Source organism: Spermophilus citellus (assembly GCF_964194105.1).
Source record: "Spermophilus citellus genome assembly, chromosome: 1".
In the NCBI taxonomy this organism is placed as follows: domain Eukaryota; kingdom Metazoa; phylum Chordata; class Mammalia; order Rodentia; family Sciuridae; genus Spermophilus; species Spermophilus citellus.
Genome location: NC_138182.1, coordinates 32,033,334 through 32,045,335, shown reverse-complemented (window position 1 = coordinate 32,045,335; position 12,002 = coordinate 32,033,334). Strand labels below are relative to the sequence as shown.

Here is a 12,002-nt window from a genome sequence, read left to right as displayed (position 1 = left end):
CCATGGGATTGCTCATCTTTCTCACACTCGGGAGAATATTTTGTGGTGCTTGATTCAGATGGCCCCTCAATGATTTAGGTAGCATTTCCTCAACTACATCAATCTCTTCTATGAAAACTAAAATTATTTAATTTACTCTGCAGGAGACATTTGGGTATAATGGACTATATAAACCCTCTCTTAACCCTTTATTTTGTGTACAATTAAGGCTGGATGGAAGGGGGAGGAGGTTGAAGGGAAGCAGGTAAACAGAGGAAAAGTAGGTCAAGTTTGCTTCTTGTCCCCTCTTCAAATCAATTCAACTACAGATGCTCTTTCCCTTCTCTCTGCTCCACAGACAGCCGGCACCATGAGCCAAAGCCGCCCCCTCACCGCCTCCTGCTCCCATCAGGCCAATCAAGTGGATAAACCCAGGGAAACAGAAGGAAGATCATTTAGGACGAGCTGTATTCACTATTTAGAAATAGCATGGCAATGTGAAAGGAATAGAGACAGAGATGGAAACATTCACTGTTAAAGCACTGCCCCCTAGCCAATCCTAATATTCAATACCTGGTTTTATTTTGTCTTGAGCTCTCTAATATGATTGTTACCCTGCTTGCTTTCAGGGGCCTTGGTCAAAACCCATCAAAACTACAAGGGAATCACCAGGCCTAGGTTTTTATTCTTGTTTTTAACCTCAGACATAGTATGTATATTGAACAAACTGATCACCTATTTAAGGCTTGTGTCTTTATCTCAAAATGGAATTAACAAACCCCACTCTTTTGCCTTTCTCCTAAAGTCACAGTAGCCTGAAATCTTTATTATTTTATTTTATTTTAGGATATTTCATTTAAAAACTGAAGAGTTTTTTTTCCTATTGTAAGAATAGAAAAAACAGTGGATACAATCAGAATGGTATTATATTTAATCCCATTTGCCACCAGACTGTGTAAGACTGAGGTGAGATGCTTAATATCTGCCAAACCCAAACTGTGAGCTAAAGGATGATAATTTTGAGAAAAAAGAAAGAAGTCTTGGACCCTCCAGGTTTACAATGATAAGCCTGATTAGTCAACACAATGGGGGCGGGGGAGGTGTGGTCCTGTGTTCCAAATGTGAAGACCAAACCTCCCTGAGCGTAGGTGAAGCTCTCTCCTGAGATTCTGGGCTGGGTGCAGCATGTGGAGATCGGTCCCTCTGACCCAGTGTTTTTATCTTCTGTTTTGTTCCCTTGCAGAGCTCTCAGCATGGTGGCTCTTCTACTTCACTGGCATCCACCAAAGTCTGCAGCTCAATGGATGAGAACGATGGCCCTGGGGAAGGTGATGAGCTTGGGACTTGGTATCTGAGGAGAAGGCCCAGCTTTTATAGGGGCAGAGGAATGGGTTGGCAGAATTAACTCTGAAAAACTGTTAACAGCTCAAGCAGAAGGAAAAGGACCAACCCAAGCAGTTCTCGAGGGTCAATGATAAGGGGCTGGGATGGAACACAGCTCCCACAAGGGATTGGGATGGACTCCTTAGAATGGGAAGAGTTGGCCTCAGCTGGACACATTTCCCTTTCTCTGAGAGTGGGTATTTCCTAGGAAGGACAGCTGTTGCCTGCTTGGGAAATAACAGAGGGTAACTGCTGCCCTTGTGTTCCCAAACTCTGTTCTCTTTTCATACATTGGAGGCTATTGGCTCTCTTGACTATTACAGCCACAGATGTGCTCTCATGGACGTGAACTCAATGTATGAAACCATGGTTTTACAGAAAGAATTAGAGATGATTGCAAACAATACTTTTTATCCGTTAAGCTAATTCAGTTTTTAGATTTTCAATGTGAGGTCCTCGAGTGACCTGGATCCCAGAATCAACTTTTTCACTAACTCACAGGATGGTTTGGGGCAAGCCTCTTCAACTGTCCATAATATAGTTCTTCTTCTGTAAAATGGGATGGTAAAATACATACCTATTTCCTCCCTTGTGGTTGTTATCAGCTCAAATTGACTAGGGAAAAGTGTTTTTAAAAAAGCGTTCTGATCAAACCACTCTTAAAAAATCAGCTCCTCTTACTTGGTATTTCCTCAAATGCCCTGTGGGGGAGGCACTTTTATTGTGACAAGAGAGTGAGACTCTGGGATTTACATCATTTCCTTATAGACTGACAATATAATTCAATATAATTCATAACTCAAATCTGGTTCTGAGCTTCCTGGTGAAATATATCTGAGAAGATCTCAGTACTTTGAGATTCTAGTTTTAAAATGAAATATTCCTACTTTAGTATTTCTCAGTCTTTAATATACACATTTTGTTGTGAATCTCTAAGAGGGAGATGTATCTTTCAACTGCTTAAGAATGATCTAATCATATTATCATTTACTTCAGGCACATGTAGGTGTGAGAAACTAAGGGTCTTGGAAATGAAGACTTATGACAATAATATTTTTATAATATTTCATAAAAAGTAAAATAAAATCACCACTTTCTCTAACAAAAGCAAAGTCAGCATATGCTTTTAAAATGTATTATATCTTGTTAACTAAAAGCCCCATTTTTATTTCTTATTAGTCTTGTTTTGAGTGGAAGTAAAATGGCAATTTTTTATATTTAAATGAAACTGAAAGGCATTGTTCTCTTAAATACTCAAGCCTTTTCATCAGTCTTTCTTCCCTAGAGACAACAATATATATTTTTACCTGAACTCTAAATCATCATTGCAATTTAATTTCTAGGTTTTATTATGTTGGGAATCTTTCTAAAGTATTTTTCATAAAGCTTGCTTTATTTCACACACCCACACACAAACACACACACACACACACACACACAAACACATACAGAATTATTTCCTGGCTACCATGCAAAATCAGACTTTTTGGCGCTACCATGTCTGTAGCTCAGCCACCTAGAAGTCTCTTTTGTTCTGATGTGTTTTATTTGCCTAATGAAATGAAATGGTCTTTGAGTAAGCCTTTGGCTGAGCCTTCTTGGCCAAAAGCCTAAAAAGTACCTTTTATCAATAATCAGGGAAAAAAAATCCCAAGCCCTGCCTTTGAATGGGTGCCCTGTGGATGTTCCCATGGGAAGGGAGGGTCAACGTATCTCTTTCCATTTCCTGTCTACAGGGCAAACCTGTCGCAATAGCCAAGGATGATCACTTTTATTACCAAAATACTATAACAGCTTCAAGGCTGTCAATTGGGAGATTTTTTTTTTTTGTAAATTCAGGTGCTTTGCAGTGAATTTAAAACATCCTCAGCCATCTCCTTTCATTCCTATGGAATAGACAAAAAAAAAAAAAAAAAAATCCCTAGACTGACTCCTTCATAGGCAAAATCATGGCTTCTTTCCCAGGCAGGATAAGGGAGAGGGCATTAGCTCCAGCCCTCACTTTATTCTGGAGATCATCTAGATGGCTTCTAGTAGCTTCACCAATAAAGATATGTAGAGGCTTATGAATATCCACAGCAATAGCAGCAGTGATTACAAATGTCCTACATTTAGATGATTTCCAGAAATTCCACCCACTCTAAAGCCCAGAGTGGTACCAGCATAAAGGTCCTAAAGTAGGCTTTCAATGGTTTGTCATTCCCCAACAATAACCAAATGTGATATGCAAAAATTACTAGAAAGCTCCCTCACCACCTAAGGTTTGCAATTCATTTTGAGAAGAAATATTTAGTCTCACTTAAGGTCAAACGAGGAGCACATTTAGAAAACCTGCTAGGCTTCCATCCCTTTTTGTATTCAAGATGCCTGGGGGAAAGCTAGGATTTATAACTTTAAAGCATGTAAATTTTAGAGCCCAGCTATAAAAGGCTTTTTACACCCCTAACATGTTAAAGGTTATCCAGTATATTTATGTGACCTAAGCATGGCTTATTTAGTTTTATGGCCTTGGATATTTAAAGCATTATTAGGCATTTGTAAAATATTTCAAAATGCATTTTCAGGGGGAAAATGCGTTGTGTTAGTGGCACTAACATAATTGAAAGTACAAAACTGTTCTGTTCACAGACATAATAGATAGGGCAATTTCAACTCAACATCTGCTATGCAGGTTGCTAGCAAGAACATTTGTTTAAAACCTGCTCGTTGATACTGGGGAAGGGTGGCAATCAATGCTTAGATCTCCATTTCAGGATGTAGTAAAACCAAGTGTCCAAACAGGAGGCGTTTTTCCTGCTGGTACCATGTCAAGCAGTCAGTCCAGAGACCCTTCAGAACTGCATTTTTCTCTGCGCCATATGGAGCAATATTATTTCTCCATGCTCAGCAGATATTGAGTAAATGCTATTGATCAAACTGGCATGAAGTTTAAAAAAAAAAAAATGAAACTTCCTCAGAATCCTCACTGCAAGTACTTACACGGGTGGAGGCGAACCCCATACGTTTCCTTTTAGTTTATCATTTGTCTTAGTGAAAACTGTTGAGTATATACAACATCTGCGAAGGAAGGGAGCGGTTGCCTCACGTACAGAAAATGACATATTGAGTCTGAATCAGTTCCACTCTAATTAGATGATACTTCTAAATGTCCCCTTTGTGCAACATCTGTGTCCCCTTTTCTACCAATAAAAACATATTAATGATTCTTTTCAGAAGTGTTGGAGGAAGGCTTCCAGATTCCAGCCACAATAACAGAACGATATAAAGTCGGAAGGACAATAGGAGATGGAAATTTTGCCGTTGTCAAGGAATGTGTAGAAAGGTGAGAAGAATATCACTTGTGTAAAACTTGAAAGGAAACATTTGGCATTATTTTCCCAGGTTGTATCTCTATCTATAGTCTGTGACCCATATGGAATAAGTTAATGTCTCGACCCCAGATGCAAAAAAAAAAAAAAAAAAAAAAATTAAAGAAAAACTATTTAACAATGAACTTGAAAATGTAGTGATTTCTGGGGGTGATCTGTGAATTAACTATGAATTAAGGACTTTGATTTTTTTTAATGTACTGGGTGAAACTTTTCCAGATCTTTCAGGTAAGTTTCTACTTTGTTAAAAAAATATATATATTGAGTAGTTTTTCCCAGTACTTTTTGAGGCATTTTTCATAGAAGTCAAAATATTCCTATATGCAGTTTAAATCTCTAATGGGTACTATCATAAAATTGCACATAACAATAACCTTGAAAAGCTTTAAATGCCTGTGTTGGTGCCAAGAAAAAAATGGTGCTTAATATACTAAAATATATTAAAATGGATAATCCAGGTACTCTGGGCCAAGGGGAAGGGTTTAAAGTGAAGGATTTATCCCTGAATTCTTAATGACATACTCAAGGACAGTAGCTAGTAGCTACTAGATGGGAAAGTAACAACTAATAAAATTACAGACCAAGGTGCCCTCAAACCCTCAGCTCAGTATCAGATTTGGATTTCTGTTCTTGGGCACGTGCTTGTTTTAGAGATCCAGGTTATCCTGCAGCTTCTTCTCAGAGCTGTGTAGCAGAGTATTGAGAAGTCAAGGGGCACCTGCCTCATTCCTTGAAGGAGTGTGTCCTCTAAGTTTCTGGGGGCCTAGTCTGGGATGCACATGACTCCCTTGCCCTTCTCTACTCCCAATGAGACAGGACTCTCTTTCCAGTCAGTTCCTCACCACCACACTGTAATCACACTCCTCTGTGTTATACCACCACTCAGAGAAGATGCCTCAGACCAGAGAAAGCATTTATTCCTGAAGAGCCAGAGCTGGTTCTTCTCCAAGGGTTTTAATTTAGAAGCACAGGTCCATACCACATTAGAGATGGAAGTCTACATAAGGCCTCGCATCCTGAGGGTTCTACTTTGGCCAATATCCACTTACATACCATGTGCTCCCTCTTCCCCTTGACACTTCCTGGAGGATGCTTCTCCAACCAAGATAGCAGAGTCTTCATTAAGCTACCCTCATGCAATTGCTCTCAAATTTTGCTCCACTCCAACATGTCAGCTGGATGAGAACATTTGCAACAGAGACAATCACCCATGATAGCAGTCACTCTCCATGAGGGAAGAGCAGGGATGATCAGTAGATTGAAAATCCCTTTAGTGGATTCTGCCATGTCACTTTTTCCCCTTTTGCCCTTATCACAGAGCTTCACCATTCATTGCCTTACTGTCAGATATAGAAAATATCACCTCATTGTGAGCCAGGAGTCTCTATCGCTGCCTCTTCCCTCCCCATGCAACCTTCAGACCATGCCTGCAGGTGTGCCCATGACTACTTACCTGAAAATGTTCACAGCTAGCCCCCTGGCCATGTTTGGCCTGACCTGACCATACCTGATATTTCACTAAAGCTTGGAGAACTCAAAATGGAGCTTTTGGGACTGAAAGAAAGAGAACACATTAAGCATGAGCCTCAAATTTCTAAGCAATAGAAACTTCAAAATACAACTGTGCTAAGGATTCTGAGAATAATGTCTTAAATATGAATTTTTTGAATTTATTGAGTCAAACTACTTGTCCTTAAGCACCTCATCCAATGCTTACTTCAGAAAGAGGTACTCAGTAAATATTGACTGATAGGGTGACATTTTATGACGTTTGGCCAGAATCTCTTGTAAATTGCCAAAGTATACATCATCGGCTTCTTACACATGATTTAGAAGAAGACATTGAGCCTTGAATATAATATTTGCAGTGTGTCCTGCCATTATTAAAAAAATCCCATTACTTTACTGGGTCTCACACCTGCTAAGACAGGAGCAACCACTGTTTAGTGAGCATAAGCTATCTATGAGACCCTTAACTTATGACATCTCATGTAATCATCATAATGATCCCATAATACCAGTATTGTTGTGCCCATTTTTATAGAAGAAAAACTGGAGGAGTTAAATGTCTAAGGTCACTTAGCTAATAATACTTAATAGCTCAATAGTTAAGAAGGCTCTACTCCCAAACCCACACTTTTAGCTTCAACTCCACTGCTTCTGATGAATTCCCCACAGGACACATAACTGAGCCAAAATTACATGCATTGCATTTAGCCCTGTGCAAATAAGATAGAGAATGAACTCAGGAAAACTAACCCTAAGGTGGTGGGTGGAGGTGTGTGGACATGTTTATATCATTTTATATTTCATTGATACTTTCACTGATAGTAAATCCAGCCCTTTTAACATGATTTTTGCTACAACAGAAAATCCCATGTCTAGCAGATTGCCGTGGCCTTTCACTGTGGGGTGTCTGGTTGTTTGCCCGTGCTTGTCATCTGTTGTCTGACATGGCAGCAATGTGCCGTTTTTCTCCTAGCTAGTCCATGGATTGGGATGACATCTTATCCTACAGTTCCTGTCTTCCCACACTGGAGAAGTATCATTTCTCTTTCCAGAATTAATTTGTTTCTTTCTAACTTGGATTGTATTCATTTTGCACAAGTTCACATCTTGGGCCTCATTGTATGAAACTTCAGAGCCTAAATACCAGATTGCTCCAAAAGTGTTAGTATTCAGCTCCTGCTGAACAAGGACATATGGCATGTGTCCTCTCTCCCCAGAGGTATCATGAAAGATTCTTTTAATATTTTCCAGAGGTCCAAGAAAATAAAAGCAAGCTAAGAATGTTGTGAATGGCACACATTGCTTGCGGGTGTGTTCTGCCATATTTCTAGGGATGAATATGTATTAATAAGAGCAACTATGTTCTTCCACTGTTAATAATATGCTGTCACAGGCATGATTTTTCTACAACAATGGATACAGTAACGGGGTCACACTGGTCCTGTTTCCTTTTGTGGTCCTGTGCCAGTGAATCAATGCTCTGCTGCTAAGTCCAGTGAGATTTCTGCTTGTGCCCCAGGAATAATTTTTCAAGTGGCCTCAGGGGCTCCTCAGACATGACAAAGGAAGTTAGTGGACTGGGAGTTCAGCTAGGAGAAACATGCTCTATTTTGAAGCTGCTTTGTGGGGCATTTTGAGTCCATTGAGATAAGTCACAGCAAAAGTACTCATAGAAGTCAGACCATGAATAAAGGACTTGCTAGGAAATGCCCTTCATTTCTAATTGCCCTGGCTTTGTGTGGACTAATTACCATGCATGTCAAGAGTAAGAGTAATGCAGTCTCGAGCAAAGGTGGTGTCCCAGGTGGCTCTCTGCCCACCTCCACTGCTTGCATTTTTAGTTGACTTTAATATACATATATCTACATATGTGTGTGTGTGTGTTTAGTTGTAGGTGGATACAATACCTTTATTTTTTTAATGTGGTGCTGAGGATTGAACCCAGTGCCTCATGCATGCTCAAGGCGAGTACTCTACCATTGAGCCACAACCCCAGCCCTTTAGTGTTTTTTTTTTAATGAGCTGCATTAAAATCCTTAGTGTTGATGCTTCCAGCTCTCCCTGCTCCATCCATAAACCTAAAGAATTGCACAATAAAACTGATAGTTTAGAGATGAACATTAGCTGACTGTAACCCACTGGAACAAGCACCCACTTAGAAAAACTACAGAATTTTCAAGAACTACAAGAACTGTGCACCCAGAATCAGAAGGCATGCCCTTAAGAATGGGGACTGGGAGGACAAGTCAGGTGAAGATGCTTAGACATCTCTGGACCAGCTATTTATTTTTCTTCCTTCTTTCCTGCCTGAGTATGCTCTGGCACCTGATAACCATGAGGCTCTTGGTCTCTTGGTCAACTTTGAAAATGAAAATTCTCTTCCAGAGATGGGATGCTTAGTTCTCTGCTACTGGTAGTTACCTCCTTGCAGAGGAGATGGAGCTCTATGAGGACAAACTTGGTGAACAATTTGTTGACCCATCCTATTGAGGGTGAGATGGTATCTTCCAATCACTCTAGTAACTGCCACCACCTTCTAGAGTTTCCATAAATCAACCAACAAGTGCAGAGCTCTTGGGAATTCAGGACCTGCTGGGCATTTCTGGGCTACAGAGAGACAAAGCACAGCCTGTGTCCTTGGAAACTTAGCCATGTGCAAAGTATTGCTGCGAAATTAAATAAATGCTATGGTAGAGGAGCGCTTGGGAAGCTGTGTTTTCTTTGACACATAAGCTTTTCAACATTTTTCAAAACACAGCGAATAACAAGGAAAACCGCATTAGTCTAGAGTACCGCATGATAGCCGATCCCCTTTTTTTTTAAGAATTTTTTTAAATATTTATTTATTTATTTTTTTTATTTGTGTAAGTAACAATTTATTTACTTATTTATTTATTTTTTTATTGGTTGTTCACAACATTACAAAGCTCTTGACATATTATATTTCATACATTAGATTGAAGTGGGTTATGAACCCCCAATTTTACCCCAAATGCAGATTGCAGAATCACGTCAGTTACACATCCACAATTTTACATAATGCCCTAATAGTAATTGTTGTATTCTGCTACCTTTCCTATCCCCTACTATCCCCCCTCCCCTCCCTCCCCTCCCAACTTCTCTCTCTACCCCATCTACTGTAATTCATTTCTCCCTTTGTTTATTTTCCCATTCCCCTCACACCTCTTATATGTAATTTTGTTTAGCAATGAGGGTCTCCCTTCATTTCCAAGCAATTTCCCTTTTCTCTCCCTTTCCCTCCCATCTCAAGTCTCTGTTTAATGTTAATCTTTTCTTCCTACTCTTCCTCCCTGCTCTGTTTATAGTTGCTCTCATTATATCAAAGAAGACATTTGGTATTTGTTTTTTAGGGTTTGGCTAGCTTCACTAAGCATAATCTGCTCTAGTGCCATCCATTTCCCTGAAAATTCTATGATTTTGTCATTTTTTATTGCTGCATAGTACTCCATTGTGTATAGATGCCACATTTTTTTTATCCATTCATCTATTGAAGGGCATCTGGGTTGGTTCCACAGTCTAGCTATTGTGAATTGTGCTGCTATGAACATCGATGTGGCAGTGTCCCTGTAGCATGCTCTTTTAAGGTCTTCAGGGAATAGTCCAAGAAGGGCAATAGCAGGGTCAAATGGTGGTTCCATTCCCAGCTTTCCCAGGAATCTCCAAACTGCTTTCCAAATTGGCCGCACCAATTTGCAGTCCCACGAGCAATGTACAAGTGTACCCTTTTCTCCACATCCTCGCCAGCACTTGTTGTTGTTTGACTTCATAGTGGCTGCCAATCTTACTGGAGTGAGATGGTATCTTAGGGTGGTTTTGATTTGCATTTCTCTGACTGCTAGAGATGGTGAGCATTTTTTCATGTACTTGTTGATTGATTGTATATCCTCCTCTGAGAAGTGTCTGTTCAGGTCCTTGGCCCATTTGTTGATTGGGTTATTTGTTATCTTATTGTCTAATTTTTTGAGTTCTTTGTATACTCTGGATATTAGGGCTCTATCTGAAGTGTGAGGCGTAAAAATTTGTTCCCAGGATGTAGGCTCCCTATTTACCTCTCTTATTGTTTCTTTTGCTGAGAAAAAACTTTTAAGTTTAATTAAGTCCCATTTGTTGATTCTAGTTGTTAACTCTTGTGCTATGGGTGTCCTATTAAGAAATTTGGAGCCCGACCCCACAATCTGTAGATCGGAGCCAACTTTATCTTCTATCAGGCGCAGAGTTTCTGATTTGATATCAAGCTCCTTGATCCATTTTGAGTTAACTTTTGTGCATGGCGAGAGAAAGGGATTCAGTTTCATTTTGTTGCATATGGATTTCCAGTTTTCCCAACACCATTTGTTGAAGATGCTATCCTTCCTCCATTGCATGCTTATAGCCCCTTTATCAAATATAAGATAGTTGTAACTTTGTGGATTAGTCTCTGTGTCCTCTATTTTATACCATTGATCCACCCGCCTGTTTTGGTACCAGTACCATGCTGTTTTTGTCACTATTGCTCTGTAATATAGTTTGAAATCTGGTATCGCTATACCGCCTGATTCACACTTTCTGCTTAGAATTGCTTTTGCTATTCTGGGTCTTTTATTTTTCCATATGAATTTCATGATTGCTTTATCTATTTCTACAAGAAATGCCGTTGGGATTTTGATTGGCATTGCATTAAATCTATAGAGAACTTTTGGTAATATTGCCATTTTGATGATGTTAGTTCTGCCTATCCATGAACAGGGTATATTTTTCCATCTTCTAAGATCTTCTTCTACTTCTCTCTTTAGGGTTCTGTAGTTTTCATTGTATAGATCTTTCACCTCTTTTGTTAGGTTGATTCCCAAGTATTTTATTTTTTTTTTGAGGATATTGTGAATGGAGTGTTTTTCCTCATTTCCATTTCAGAAGTTTTGTCGCTGATATACAGAAATGCCTTTGATTTATGCGTGTTGATTTTATATCCTGCCACTTTGCTGAATTCATTTATTAGTTCTAGTAGTTTCTTTGTAGACCCTTTTGGGTCTTCTAGGTATAGAATCATGTCATCTGCAAATAGTGATAATTTAAGTTCTTCTTTTCCTATTTTTATGCCTTTAATTTCTTTCGTCTGTCTAATTGCTCTGGCCAGTGTTTCAAGAACTATATTGAATAGAAGTGGAGATAGAGGGCATCCCTGTCTTGTTCCGGATTTTAGAGGGAATGCCTTCAACTTTTGTCCATTCAGAATGATGCTAGCCTGAGGCTTGGCATAGATAGCTTTTACAATGTCAAGGTAAGATCCTGTTATCCCTAGTTTTTCTAATGTTTTGAACATAAAGGCATGCTGTACTTTATCGAATGCTTTCTCTGCATCTATCGAGATGATCATATGGTTCTTATCTTTAAGTCTATTGATGTGGTGAATAACATTTATTGATTTCCGTATGTTGAACCATCCTTGCATCCCAGGGATGAATCCTACTTGATCATGGTGCACTATTTTTTTGATGTGTTTTTGTATTCGATTTGCCAGAATTTTATTGAGGATTTTTGCATCTAGGTTCATTAGAGATATTGGTCTGTAGTTTTCTTTCTTTGAGGTGTCTTTGTCTGGTTTCGGGATCAGGGTGATGTTGGCCTCATAGAATGAATTTGGAAGAGCTCCCTCTTTTTCTATTTCCTGAAATAACTTGAAAAGTATTGGTATTAATTCTTCTTTAAAGGTTTTGTAAAACTCCGCTGTATACCCATCCGGTCCTGGGCTTTTCTTGGTTGGTA

At 39.2% G+C, this 12,002-nt stretch overlaps 1 protein-coding gene across 1 annotated transcript in view; it reads left to right on the top strand.

The window, feature by feature from the left end:
* The window catches only part of DCLK1 (doublecortin like kinase 1), a 342,359-nt gene that overhangs the window by 268,653 nt on the left and 61,704 nt on the right, over positions 1-12,002 (top strand). Inside the window, exons 7-8 of the mRNA XM_081291475.1 lie at positions 1,223-1,307; positions 4,576-4,684. Coding sequence (XP_081147601.1) covers positions 1,223-1,307; positions 4,576-4,684 — 194 coding nt within the window. The remainder of the gene's footprint in view (positions 1-1,222; positions 1,308-4,575; positions 4,685-12,002) is intronic.